The 13,798-nt window shown below is 61.0% G+C and overlaps 5 protein-coding genes across 5 annotated transcripts; 1 reads left to right on the forward strand and 4 right to left on the reverse strand.

Annotated features, from left to right (window-relative positions):
* Window positions 1-84: 84 nt before the first annotated feature.
* COLE_07880 (uncharacterized protein) lies at window positions 85-1,754 on the reverse strand (the record flags this gene model as incomplete). The annotated part of the gene is made up of 3 exons (XM_018423175.2): window positions 85-1,250; window positions 1,357-1,470; window positions 1,511-1,754. The coding sequence occupies 3 exons, from the start codon at window positions 1,752-1,754 to the stop codon at window positions 85-87; spliced, it is 1,524 nt and encodes a 507-aa protein (XP_018278854.1).
* An 807-nt stretch (window positions 1,755-2,561) lies between these two features.
* On the reverse strand, window positions 2,562-4,775 carry COLE_07881 (uncharacterized protein; the record flags this gene model as incomplete). The annotated part of the gene is made up of 5 exons (XM_018420833.2): window positions 2,562-4,009; window positions 4,078-4,178; window positions 4,216-4,442; window positions 4,489-4,606; window positions 4,660-4,775. The coding sequence occupies 5 exons, from the start codon at window positions 4,773-4,775 to the stop codon at window positions 2,562-2,564; spliced, it is 2,010 nt and encodes a 669-aa protein (XP_018278855.1).
* Window positions 4,776-6,391: 1,616 nt separating this feature from the next.
* COLE_07882 (uncharacterized protein) lies at window positions 6,392-7,384 on the reverse strand (the record flags this gene model as incomplete). Its single annotated transcript, XM_018426007.2, has 3 exons — window positions 6,392-6,949; window positions 7,174-7,254; window positions 7,334-7,384. 3 exons carry the CDS (start codon window positions 7,382-7,384, stop codon window positions 6,392-6,394), a joined length of 690 nt encoding a protein of 229 aa, XP_018278856.1.
* A 2,011-nt stretch (window positions 7,385-9,395) lies between these two features.
* On the reverse strand, window positions 9,396-9,994 carry COLE_07883 (uncharacterized protein; the record flags this gene model as incomplete). Its single annotated transcript, XM_018420834.2, has 2 exons — window positions 9,396-9,887; window positions 9,935-9,994. The coding sequence occupies 2 exons, from the start codon at window positions 9,992-9,994 to the stop codon at window positions 9,396-9,398; spliced, it is 552 nt and encodes a 183-aa protein (XP_018278857.1).
* A 2,002-nt stretch (window positions 9,995-11,996) lies between these two features.
* Window positions 11,997-13,766, forward strand: COLE_07884 (uncharacterized protein; the record flags this gene model as incomplete). The annotated part of the gene is made up of 3 exons (XM_065626585.1): window positions 11,997-12,060; window positions 12,128-13,191; window positions 13,227-13,766. 3 exons carry the CDS (start codon window positions 11,997-11,999, stop codon window positions 13,764-13,766), a joined length of 1,668 nt encoding a protein of 555 aa, XP_065482148.1.
* Between the last annotated feature and the right edge of the window lie 32 nt (window positions 13,767-13,798).

Genomic DNA, 13,798 nt, shown 5'->3' on the forward strand with positions numbered 1-13,798 from the left:
TATTCGGGTACAGTTGTCTAGGTCCTCGGCGTTGAAATATGCCTCGCGCTCGCGCTCGAGCGCGTCCTGCAGCTTCCGCGGCGCTCACACAATACGGCCGTCCGGCAGCGCCGTGTCCTTCTCCCGCTCGCCCACTTGCTTCGCGTGCTCGTTCACCGCTTTCCGGCGGAAAAAGTACGTCGCGAGCGCAATGTTGACCATGCTCACGACGATCCACGCGAGGAGAATGCCAAAGTTCCTGCCGAGCTCGTTCCTCGTGCCGAAAATAAGAAAGCGGATGGCGTGGTTGGCGTTGTTGAACGGCATCGCGACGCCGTAGCGGTATATCCACGGCTGGAGCTCGTAGGGCAGCGCGGCGACGGACACGTTGACGATGATGAGGGGGATGAGGGTGAACGAGACGAATTTCGGCCCGACGAGCGTGATGAACACTTCTGTCGCGAGGCCGACGCTCGCCATGCCGAGGAACATGAGGAACCAGAAGCAGAAGAACGCGCCGGCGTACGTAAAGTTTGAGTTGGCGCCGAACGAGAGCTTGAACGGGAGGTTGATGAGCGAGAACGCAAAGCTCAGCGGGAAGTAGAGGACGAAAGGCGAGATGAGGCGGTACGCGATGTACGCGCGGTTCGTGAGGTACGGCGAGATGATTTCGCGCGCGCCGTTGTTCGCCATCGTACAGATAAAGCTGAAAATGAGCATGTAGATGAGGCCGACGAGCGTGATGGCCTGCGCGACCGGCTGGTCGTACGGGCGGAGGTTGACGGGGCGGAATCCGAGGGGCGCAGCGAGTGTGCCCGGCGCGTCCGCGAGGCGGGCGAGCGCCGCCGCGTCCGCCGTAGACAGGAAGGAGGCGACGCTGCGCGCGCCGAGCTGCGCCGTGATCTGCGACAGGTGCGCCGTCGCCAGCGGCACCATGTACGAGCCTGTCGCAATCTCGTTGCGCGCTTGCGCGTACACGAGCTGGATGGCATCGCGGCCGTCGTACGATGCGTTCGCCGAGGCGCGTGCGCGCGCGAGGTTGTCCGTCGCCCCCGCGTTGATCACTACGGCGCCCCAGGCGCCCTCTTGCACGATGTCGTGATACAGCTCGGCGTCGGTGGGGAACTCGGACGGCGAGGTGACAAAGTAGCCGAGCCCGCCCTTTTTGCGCTGCGACAGCAGGAACGAGGTCACGCCGGCCCCGACGTCGCCGCCGTCCCGGTCGATCACGCGCACCGTCAGCTTGTCGGTGTAGTGATTGGCCTTCCAGACTGGTGTGAGCGGCGTCGGGGGGTTAGGTGGGTGGATTTGGCTCCAACGGATGCGGAATGAGGGCGGATCCGAAACCTAATCCACCCAAGCTCCGAGAATACTCACGGGAACCCCAGTAGAAGGGCGCGGCAAGCCACATGATGACGGTGGTCAGCACGACCATCATGCCGAGAATCTTGACGACGAGCGCGCGGAAGAACTTGATCTCGGGCGAAAAGACTGTGGCGTCAGCACGGCGAGCACAAGCACAGCGACATACAGTGATACGCATACTTGGTGAGATGCGGGGGCGGCGGTGGCGGGGCGACGGGGCCTAGTGCGGCGGCGCGCTCGGGGTTCGGGAGCTTGGACGAGATGCGGGAGAGACGGCTGGCGCGCGTGCCGGACGTGACTGTGCGATTGAGGCCGGGGCGCACGACGGGGGAGGCGGGGGAGGTGGCGCGCGAGGGGGGGATGCCAAAGTCGGGCACTTTGTCGCGCGCTTCGTCGTGTACGTCGTGCATTGTTGGTGTGGGCGAGGAGTGGGACATGGGGGGGAGGGAGGGGGAGATGGAGATGGAAGATACGAGGGGAGATATGAGTATATGAGGTGAGATGGAGCGGCTATTTATGGATTGCCTCGGCTGACTGATGCTTGGAAATTGCGAGTTGATGAGGATGGAGACGGGGATGGATGGGGAGGGCGACGAACAGCAGCGGCGTGTGTTTATGTACATGCATTGTTGTGCTCGCGCGGCTCGCGGCTCGGTGATAACTTGGGTAGTAGCAGTCAGTGCTCGGTGACGACCAAATATGGCTCGGACATCGGACGCCGAGGGGGTACTACCCTCCGGGCGGCCAACCCCGGGCGAGGAGAGTCAATGCCCGCAGTGCCCGCAGCGCACGCAGTGCCCGCAGCTGACTGATTCAATGCGTATCCGAGACTTCCTGTTGGCTTGTGGCTGGAGAGCATGCAGCTGACGAGCTCTGAATCCGAGCATGTCGTCATGCGATCGCAATGCAATGGGGCGAGTTGAAGAGTAGAGTTCCGCACGGCACGCCGCCGACGCCGCCTACGCCGCCTACTACCGCTAAATCAAATAACCCAGCAGTGCGCAGCAACTAGCGAGCGCCGATGCGCCGCTACGCCGTATTTGCTCGCTCGCTTGCAGCACTCGGGCAGACACCATCATCACTTGCATATGTTTACTTTTGCTATAAAATAAAACGAGACCTCGGTTGCCACGGGACTGCACGCACGCAACACCTCCGGGACCAAATCCACCCTCCACCTCGGCCTTGACTTGCCCGAGCCACCACCAACCCACCTACTACTTATTCCCGTTCCCGTTGGCGTTGGCCGCAGACGAGTGCGATTCCAACGCCTTGTCCGCCTGCGCCAGGTCGCTCTCATTCAGACGGTGCTTGCCGCTCGGCGTCATCGTGCCAGAGATTGCAGATGCCAACGAGTCCGAGCGCCCGCGCGGCTTCAGCCCTGCAATCGGGAACGTGTACCCCTCCTCCTCGTCGCTGTCCTCCTTGTTCCAGTTCCACGGGTGCTTGGCACCCATGTAGTCGCTCGTGTTCAGGTGCTCCATCTCCTCCGTGAGCGTCGCATAGTCACCAGGCGTCATCATGCCCGAGCGGTAGCGTGGCGAACCCGGCGCAGAGAGCGGTGCACCGACGCGCTGCACCCCAGTAAACTCTGGCTCGTCGTCGTTGAACGAGTCGGGGTATGCCCGGCGCAGCGCAAGCTGGCGCGCCTTGGCGTACTCGAGACCCAGCGACTTCCAGTCGAGCAGCTCCGAGAGACGCTCAGTGCGGTTACGCTGGTTGATACGCTGGCGACGCGACTTGGTCGTAAACTCGGTGAGCACCTGCGTGAGCTGCTCCACAGACTCGTCGACACCCTGTCCGCGGCGGTCGACAATGTAGCAGCCATAGTCCTCGGGCGACTCGAGCAGGTCCTCCATGAAACAGCCAAAGCCAGAGAGGTTGGTCGTGACGCTGGGAATGCCCATGACAGTGCACTCGGCCGGCGTGTAGCCAAACGGCTCATAGTACGAGGGGAAGACACCGAGGTGGCAGCCGCGCACAAACTCCTCATAGTCGAGACCAAGGATGGGGTTGTTCGAGTTGAGGAACTCGGGGTGGAAGATGACCTTTACGCGGTCCGAGGTGCGGTTAAACAGCTGCACGCGACGAATCTGGTTCAAGATCGGGTCGTTGCTGTCATCCTGCATGTTGTGGGTAACCACCGGGGGAAGCGAGTTGCGCTTGAGGGCAAACACACGGCGCTTGAGCAACACAAGGTCCTCGGCCGACATGAGCTCCTCGGGCTTGGGGACCTCTGTGCCGTGCGTGCCGTCATACCTTGCGGCGTGCTCAAAGAGGCGGTTGCCGATTCTGTCCGTGATCTGCTTGACAACGTCCCTAAGCTGGCCGGTGACGGCCTGACCCTTGAGCGCCTCGATGGTGTACGAGTTGGTCGCAGCGGGCATGATGATAAACGCTACGACGGTCATCTTCGAGTTCATGGCCTTGAGACGGTGGTTGAGACGGGCGAGCGACTCGATAAACATGTCGACACCCTTGTTGCGGAACTCGTACCGGCCAGCGGTGAACATGTAGATTGTGTTGTCGAGGTCAAAGTCGTAATGGCCGTAAAAGTGGCCGCGGATAAAGTCGTTGATCTTCTCCTTGGCCTTGACGTGAAGGTTCTGGAACTCGTGCATGGCGGCAAACTTGACGACGTTGAGGCCGTTGGGGAGGACTCCGTCTGTGGTGTGAGCGGCCCGCCTTGGGCACCTTGGACTGGGTGCATATCTCGCTCCACAACAAACTCACCAGGCTTGCGCTTCAGCAGGTGCTCGCTCTCGTACGCCGTAATGTGCGAAACGGTCGTGAAAACATCCGCACAGTGCGCCGCCGAGCGCTCAATGCAGTACCTGGTCGTTAGTACAAGCCACCACCTAAATGGCTCACCGGTGGTAGATGCCGCGCTTGCCGGCTTCATGGTCGACGTCAAAGTACTGGAGATTGTTGTAAAAGTCGACGCTGCCAGCGCAGAGGTAGCGGCCGAGAAGGGTAGCGTGGGTGGTGAAAATGGTGGTGACGTCAATCTTGCGCTTGCGGGCAAGAGGGATTGCGAGGCCGGCCTGCCATTCGTGGAAGTGAGCAATGATGGCCGTGTCAAGGCAGCGGCCGGAGAACTATCCTTGTCAGCACAGCTCGCGTCCAAACGCCAACGCCGCTCACCTCTCCGAGGAACCATGCGACCATATAGCCAAAGACGAGCGTCTCGTTAGTCTCGTGGTCGTTGGGGGGCGTGGGGATGCCCGCGACATTCCAGAGGTCGCCCTTCCACTCGTCCATCCTGTGGTCAGTTAGCCTATAGCTCACCTGTGATCATGCCGATGACCAACTTACCTGTTGTAGCAGCTACCAGTGTCGAAAAGGAGGACGCGGGGCGCACCCTCAATGAGCCAACGGCCGTAGATGTACTTTACGCCGTGGTCGCGCATTGCGTTGAGGGTGCCTTCCATGGGGGATCCCGGCTCGCTGAGGAGGATCAGTTCTTGGTCCGGCATTAATCTGAGAATGACTACTCACGGATCCTCGGACTCGACCTCGATGTGGGCCGTCTTGTAGCTGAGGGGGCCGATGAGGGTGTAGCTGTTGGGTTAGAGAGTGTGTGTGTGCAAACGGCGTGGGAAGTGGGGAATTAGGAAACGAGTGCGACGAGTCTGCAAGATTTGCACACGGGGTTCGGTTGAGAGGACACCACCCGACGCTGGAGAAGCAGCCCAGCGACGGCGACGTTAGAGGACGGGCAGGAAGTCTGCCCAAGACTCACCGGTCTCCATATTCCTTGACGGTGACGGGGACCTTTGTCTTGATGACAGTGTAGATGCCGCCGACCTTGTTTGCGACTTCCCAAGCGCACTCGAAGAGGAGAGGCTGGTGAACGTTGCGCTGGACGGCCATTGGAGTGGGAATTGGGGGGGGGGGGGGGGGGGGGGGGGGGGGGGGGGGGGGGGGGGGGGTGGGGGGGTTATGGGACAGGAGTAGTTATGACAGCGTGGGGGGCAACAGAGAAGAGGAGGAGGATAAGGAGGAAGAGGAGGAGATGAGAGAGTGAGAGAGAAAGAGAAAGAGAAAGAGAAAGATGATGATGATGATGATGATGATGAAGAGAGAAAAGATGATGATGAGTACGAGTCGTGGGGGGGCAGGAAACGATGACATGGGGGAAGGCGAGGTGAATGTGTCCCTGACAATTAGGTTACATGCCGCGCACAACCGAATCCACAAGTATTATTATTCAGGGTCCATTAGTAGAGTCTACGATCCAGCCACACTCTCCAATTCTCAAGCTACTTGTTGTGCATCATCATCATCCTCATGCTCTTAAAGAGCTCATTCTCATCCTGTTGCTCGAGACATCCCAAGCGCCAGCCTCAGCACTCCACTCGCCATTCAAGCTAGTCACACGGAGCCATGCGGACTGATCATGTGCTCATGTGCCCCCACCAAGCCATTGCCGCATGCCCGTTCCTGAATACCCAGTCTGCCGGCTGCCGGCCAGCTCCTGGTCGAGCGCACGAGGGCCTCGTCCGAGCTCTCAGATTTGTAGATCCCGCCGGTGCATGCCAACTGCCACGGCCGAGGCTTGCGGCGTACGCGGCGCTCTTCGCCAAGACCAGAGGAGGTGGGGGTGGCCGGAGCGTCGCCGTTTACCGATTCTTTGGCCGCCGAAATTCTATTGGATCTGATGGAGCCCCGTGGCCATCGTGGGGCAGAAGATCGGCATGGATTGGGCCGCACTGTTGTTCCGCTCTGACGTCTACTGTACATCTTGATCTCATGCATAGCATTTTATATATAATCCAGACCACCATCTGCAGAGTAGCGTGTGCATGCTCCTGCTGTACTGTACATGCTCGTTGCATCTGTGTCTCTGTGTCTCTGTCTCTCTCGGCCTGGGGACAATCTCAGAGCGGCCCGGCGAATCCGCCGCATCGCCTGAGCGGGATGAGCCACCGCTGCTCCCCGGCTAGATACCACGCCATTCGGCCCGCTTCCCGACTCCTCCTCCTCCTCCTCCTCATCTCCTCCTCGTCGCTAGACAACTAGACAATTGTAATACCATGCACATCCTCTACCACGACCCAACAAACGGCGACCGCATCCACGCTCCACCACCCGAGCCTGACACCGTGGGCTCGCCCTGGCGCCGCTGACGCTCCTCCTCTCTCTCTCCTCCACTCCCCATCCCCCCCGCCCTCTCCGCAGCACGATACCCCGCAATCTCCGCTGCCCGCTTATGCTGCGCCAGCTCCCACCTCAACCCCTCCTCCGTCCGCCGCCACCCAAAGTCCAGGACGAGCCCCACCCCGCCGACCCGCAGGTCATGGTACCATTTCGGGAGGGGAAGAGCCGGTGGTGTTGGCGGGTATTGCGAAGCGGAGGTGCAGGTGGGCTTGTCCCACACACGCTGCATTGCGCGGTAGCCTTCGAGAGCCGGGTCAAAGATCCAGCCTGCGTTGAGAAAGAAGGCGCCGCGGTCGGGGATTGGGGAGGAGAGCGGGGCGGCGGCGGCGGCGGCGGCGGCGGCGGCGGCGGTGTTTGGAGATGGGGATGGAGACGAGGTGGGGTCCGGCGAGAGGGCGGCGAGAAAGGGCGAAGAGGGCGAGGTCGAGAAGAAGACGATGACGAGCTGGGGTTAGGCTACGTTGTGGGATAACCGAGAGCTGGGAGTAATCATAACGGAGTGGGGCGGACAGCCATCCGTCTGCCGTCTGGCCGCCTGATGGCCTGATGGCCTGATGGCATGGACCGAGTAATGCATGATCGCCCTGCCCAGCTGCCCAGCTGCCCAGCTGGCCAATTGTAGCCGACGACGGCACGCTCCAGCGCGCACTTGACATCACGCCCACTCACCGTAGCTAGACAATACCCGCACGGCCGGACGGCCATGTACGCGACCATAGCGACGAGGAGGAGCACATATGGTGATGTAGACTGAAGTCGTAGCGTTGCATGCAAAGGCAGGCGCGAGTCAGCATCACAAGTACTCTTCAATGGCACCCAGAAGACGTACTGGGAAAGGGACGAGGACGGAGAGGATGGCCAAGTGCCGCAAACAGTGCATGGTGGCGGCGGAGGCGTAGCAGCGGAGGCGGAGGCAGTTGGCGGTCAGCGGTCGGCGGTCAGCGGTCGGCGGACGGCGATCGGCGACGACGTGGTGCGCTGCCGTTGATGAAGACGTAAAGACGATGGAGATGAGCAAGCTGATGGAGGTCGCGTCGTGAGAGAAGTAGGAGCCAGACGCCACCAGCGCACGTGGTATTCTAGCACTGGCAGAATTTGGTTCCGTAGGCCCGTGTCGTGTACAATTCAGACTCATGTTATTGGTCGCGGGACACTCGTCATCTCGAACACAATCGATCGACTCTCTCTCCAGTTCTATTACTCGCCGAGGCACTACATGAACACTAGAGTACATGTGCGCCGCACTAACGTATGACTGACGCAGCTCAGCATGCCGACAGATCCGACCCCGCATCTATTCGAGCCCCCTCTGCTGACACCGCCGGGCATGCGACCAGCCACGCACAGTTGCACAGTTGGGTGGTCTGACGACGCATCACCTGATCCCATCAGCTGACGTCCTCCGCCTCCTCCCCTCGGCAACCACGCCCGAGGTTCCCACCTGTCCTCACCCATATATACCCCCCGGTCCTCCAAGCATAGCCCATCCCCCCACCCAACCACTTACACAACTAGCCACCACGACGCACCACAAGAGCATGAACCCGCACGAGTCAAAGCACTGGATCCCGCAGCGCAAGAGCAGCACCGGCGCGATACCCATGCCGCCCGCGCGCAACCCCAGCCAGGTGGCGCAGGCCGCGACCGCCGCCATGCAGAGCACGCGCAGGCCCAGTGGCGGGCCCGCCGAGATGGCGTGGGAGCACCGCCGCCGCGCGAGCCAGGCGTCAGAGGGCATGAGCAAGAGTCCTTGAAATTGAAGAGAGATCAGAAGTAGGGCGAACACGGTTGGTTAAAGCAGGGGGGAGGAGTTGACGGCAGAGATTGAGGATGGTATACGTAAATCCCAAATGCAGGATGTTGTTGTTGATGCCTGCGTTGGGTGTGGCGTGTGGGTGGGGGTGGGGGGTGCGACGTGCGGCGTCGGCATCGGCGTTGGTACTGAGCATACTGAACAGAACAAGACGGCATAGCAAGTCACTCAGCCACGACATCCATCACATCTTGACTCACACTCACACTCACACTCACCCCCTCAACCCTTCCATCCTACGTCGACACTCCACTCGTTCTTGCTTTCGTTCACTCTCCCATATCACCTTGCAATCTGACATCCCTCACATCCTCGTCGCCCTCATCACCCTCCTCGCCATCCTCGTCTCATCCCCCTCCGTCTGCCCCTCAGCCCTCTCACAGGTGTCGTCAGGTAGAATCCACCCGCTGTTGTCACACTTTGTTCTCATCTCCCTTGCTCTCCATCTCTCCAGCTCTCCGTCGTCTTTCTCTCTCTTTCTCTCTCTTTCTCTCTCTTTATCTCACTCTCTTTCTCTCTCTCTCTTTCTCTTCCACTCCCCTCCGCCCTCTAGCGCTACCGACTATATGAAAGGGGACAGGAAGCCAAAGCGCCTCATGCTTCCTCTCGGCCCCCAATGTGCGGAAACGATCGTGCACATCTCACTCAACGGTCGCAGTCTCACGGTTGTCCCGCCGTCAGACCTAGACTGAATAGGCTGCAAGGAGCCCACTACGGCGATCAACAGCAAGGGAAGCATGGTACCGTGCCCGAACTGAAGAGGGACTAGAGCAAGCTCGACTGAGATGTTGGGAGTGAAGGCTGCATGGCTTGTCAGGAGGCAGGGAACGCGAGTCGTCCGAGGAGAGATACCGTCGACGCGGTGAGATGTCAGGTAGCCTGTAGCTGCAGAGGTCACGTTGCATGAGTACTTGGTCGCAGGGAGCCAGAAGTCGGTGACCATGGTGCATTGGATACAAAATAATGATACAGAAGGGGTTGACCGGAATGCCCAGAACTTGCGCGCGCGCGCGTGCGAACAGTGTTGTCGTCGTCGTCTAACGTCCTCCTAGTCCTAGGCCTAGTACTACCTAAAAGCCTAGAGGAGGTCAAAGTCGTCGAGCTCGTCGTTGTACTTCATAATGGTGCGCTTGCGAGCACTCGTGTCGACCCAGGTAATGTGGTCCTCCATACGACGAGTGATGAGCATGGCGGGGTCAGTGATTGGGGTTGGGCCGACACGGATATGCCCTTGCTCGATGGTCCTAACGGCGTCGCTGACGCTCTCTGCAAGCTTGAGGCGGGTGATAACGACGGCGAGGCGGCGGCGCGCAACGCTGCTAACAGTAACGCGGTTCTCAATGTCGCTCGGCTTGCTGCCGACATCGAGGATGCCCATGTCGTAGAGCTTGTCGAGCATCTCGCCCTCCTTCTGCGCGCGGAAGGGGTCGATGGCGGGCAGCAACGAGATCTTGTGGATCAAAGAGCGCAGCGACCCGCACAGCTTGTTGTACTTGTGGTAGTCGTCGCGGTCTTGGATGTGGTACTTGTGCATGACCTTGATCTCACGGTGGGAGGCATCCTGCTTCCACTGGGGTTAGAGGGATGCACGCACAGAAGGGGAGGAGGGATACGCACGTCGAGAAAGTCGACCTTTTTAAGCAGCTTCTGCTCATGATGCTTGAGTTTGCGGACCATTGCGCGGGAGAGTGTGCGGAGAGAGGGATTGAAGCGGTGTTGATACGCGCCATTCCAAAATTCTGGTCATGTCCGGAGGTGGAGGTAAGGTGGAGGAGGGGTCATTAGATTCCGTTCAAATGGAGTAATAAATCGTCTTTTGTAATCCCGGCTTGTGGAGAAATACACTATTTGATCCCACCCTATACCGTGCCCAAACGGGGCAAGGAAGGAAGTGGTGGGACGCGCAGGAAGAGCAAGAGTCGACGACAGTCATCTTCGTATCGCTTCGTCTTCATCCATCCTCTCTTCATCCCCATCCTCCTCTTCTCTCTCTCCATTGCTCCCACTCCCCTTCACCACTCCCCCCTCTCTAATCTAGCCTCTCCCGCTCATCCCGCATCGCCTCGCCCCACAGCGCAGCGCACGACTTTCGGCCACATCCACCCGGTGATTGCTCATACGACCCGGATCCGCGACTCGCGCGACTCACCCAGCCTCCACAGCCGCCACCTCACCGTTCCGCCCCGTCAGCCTCAACTGAACGACGCGCCAGCACCGCCGCTCCACCCCGAACCACTACACCCTCCCGCGAACTCTGCGGGCGGGGCAATTCATCGAGCCTCCACTCCTCGCGGTGGCAACATCCTCTGCTCCACGCGTGGGTATATCTCTTCTTCGCTCCCAGCCACAATCCTCGCCACTACATACTCTCTCCCGAGACCCGCAGTCGTCTGACAACGCAGCCGGCATCGCCACGGCATCCGTCGTCTATCCCGTGCACCAAGCGCGTCTCTCGCAGCACCGCACTCACCACACTTTCGCCCTCCGTCCAGCTTCAGGCCCAGGCCACAAGTACGTCGCAACTGGGCGTCTCCGCCGTCTCCTCTTTGCTTTTCTTTTCCTTGTGCCCACCCATCCCCAGGTCACAGCCTGAGGCATCGTGTCCGCTCGCAGACAAGCCCTTGCGCTTGCGCTACACGGCCCGGCACTCGGTCTTCCGTGTGTGCTTCCGAGTTTCTTTCTTTACCCCACCTTTCCACTGCCACCGCCACCTCCCCTCCTTTGCTTTGCTGTGACCTCGGCGCTGCGGCGCCATCAAGTCTGCAACTTGTCCAGCACGTTCCCAACTCCCAAGCTCTGCGTTCAAAGACTGCTGCTCTCCAAAAACACCAACGCCCCGTGCTGACACGCTTTCATCATATCCTTTGGATTCAATGGCAACTTTTCCGCTGCTCATCATCATCACCACCACCACCACAACGTCTGGCCTTGATTCCCAATCGGCAGCTCTTTTCCCTCCTTTAACACCAGGCGCCATGCCACAGTCCAAATCTACAAGCGTGTTCCACGCCCTCGGCTCGTACGCCGATCGCATCAAGCGTGAGCAAAGTAATGGCAAGAGCGGGTCCAACTCGGGCGCGTCGAGCTCATTGTCGTCGCCCGCACCAAGTCGCGCAGCCGACCACCATGACGAGGACGATGGCTCGTGGGAGACTGTATCGGCTCCCCGGCAAAAGAAGCGCACCGAGCGTGGTGAGCGTAACTCGGAGCGCACAGAGAAGCAGGAAGACAAGGGGCGGTCCAACTCGCGCAACTGGCGCGAGCGCGCCGAGGACAAGCCGTCAACCCCGGCTGCCGAGAACGACAAGGAGTCTAGTAGCAAAAAGGAGCCCGCTTCCACAGCCTCGTCGTCCAAGGCCGCGACGCCCCGCGCCTCGGCCGCCCCCACACCGACCAAGTCTGCATGGGCCGCAACGGGCCCTGCGAGCTTAGCCGCGCCCCCAAGTACGGCGGTCGAGACCACGCCTGTCGTCGATGATAAGCCAGTGGAGCCCCTCGTCAACGGGAGTGGCGCGAGTGGGCAATCCCATTCTCATAGACCTTCCGTCGACAAGGACAAGGCCCTTACCAAGGCAGACGAGGAGGACAACTGGCGCCGCAAGGAACCAGCCTCCAAGCCCGTCCCACCTCCCGCACCAGCCCCACAGGCCAAGGCTGCGCCACCGCCTTCGGTCAACGCATGGGATTTGAGAAAGAAGCAGCAGCCAGCCCCAGCAGCGTCCGGCTCAAAGGAGCCAACACCGGCGCAGGCCGCTGCCAGCAAGGCTGCTGCCCCTACGCAGCCCGCTGCCGTCGCTGAGGCGTCAACAGCGGCCTCGCAACCCGCCGAGAGCAAGGAACCCAAGCCTACGGGGAAGAAGCCGAAGAAGAAGGGCGCTGAAGCACACAACGGCACTGCGACTGCGTGGCCCGAAGTTTCTCAGGCTGCCGAGTCCAAGTCTGAGGACAAGCACGGCAAGCCTGAGGACAAGAAGGGCAAATCTGAGGACAAGAAGGGCAAGCACTCGAAGCAGGCAAGCGAGTCGACGATCGACGACGGACCCTCATCCCAAGCCGGAAAGAAGCAAAAATGGACCAAAATGTCTGCGTCGGAGCTGCAGGAAGCTGCGGACAAGGTGGCTGCCGAGACGAGCCGGCGGCAAACCAAGCTGAAGCAGAGGCTGCGCGAGGGCGGCGACGAGCCTGTGAAGAAGAGCGTCAGCAAACAGAGGGCACAGGAGAAGCTCGCGGCGCAGAAACCACCGCGCGCTCAGCGGTCGGGCTCGCACGGCAGCTCGTCGCTGCCGCCACACACGATCGCCAACTCTAATGGCCGACTGGCGCCTGGGAGTGCTGTCAGTGAGGCAGGCGATGCTCCGAACGGCGATTTGCATCCTGGAGCCAACGGTTCGGCAAGTGCTCCCCTTTCTCGGCATGGGAGCAACCAGGGGGTGCAAGGCAAGCGGGTCTCGCCGCCCTCGGGGTCCACGCCGCTGTCGCCTGAGACTGGTGCCACTCCTCTCCCGCATCACTTTGGCCCCGCTGTACCTCGGCGCGGGCGCGACCGCGACGGACGGGGCGGGTATGCCGGTCGTGGGCGCGGTGCGTACCGCTCGGCGTCCAACACGCCGATGAACCGAATGTACGAGCTGTCGCCGGTCGGCACGAACGCAAGTTTGTATGGCACCGGGTACGGCATTGGGTACGGGTACTACCCCGTGCCGGCGGCGACTATGGCCAACATGGCCAACATGGTGGCCGTGCCGGGCTTTGATGCGACCTCGGCACAAGCTCAAGCCCAGTACGCCATGTACCAGCGAGGGATGCCCCCGCCGCCGCTCCCCGTCACGGCGGTGCCGAACATTGACCCGCTGCGCTACTGGGTACTCGGACAGGTAAGCGTTGTGCGCTGCTTGCAAGCTGACGCCAGGTCGAGTACTACTTTTCGATGCAGAACTTGGTCATGGACTTCTTCCTGCGGCAGCAGATGGACGCCGAGGGCTGGATCGACATCGCGATGATCGCGAGCTTCAACCGAATCAAGACGCTGACGGCCGACGTCGCGACGGTGCGCGAAGTCATGGCCTTCAGCAGCCTGCTCGAGCTCGAGGGGGAGCGCGTGCGCCTCGGCGGCGGTGAGTGGCGCCGCTGGGTGCTGCCAGACGCCAAGCCTGCCCACGCGGGCTCGCTAAGCCCCGGCAAGAAGAGCGGCGAGACCGAGGTCTCGCATGGCATCCCGCCAAACGTAAACTTCACCGACGACGGGGACGGAAGTGCGCTCGGCATCGAGGACGTGCAGATCCCGACATCGCCGGTGCCAAAGTTTGATGTCGAGGACGCGCTGCTGCGCCGCGGGGGGAGCGCGGCGGTCAGCTCGAGCGCAAGCGTGCTTGCCAGCGACGAGGGCAAGATGAGCATGACGCCCGCGACGAGCGTGGCGGAGAACGAGAGCGAGGCGGGCGACAAGTAGGGTGAGTGCGAGTGGCGATTGATACAAGCTCA

The sequence above is a fragment of the Cutaneotrichosporon oleaginosum genome (genome assembly GCF_008065305.1).
Source record: "Cutaneotrichosporon oleaginosum strain ATCC 20508 chromosome Unknown ATCC20508_contig08, whole genome shotgun sequence".
NCBI lineage: Eukaryota > Fungi > Basidiomycota > Tremellomycetes > Trichosporonales > Trichosporonaceae > Cutaneotrichosporon > Cutaneotrichosporon oleaginosum.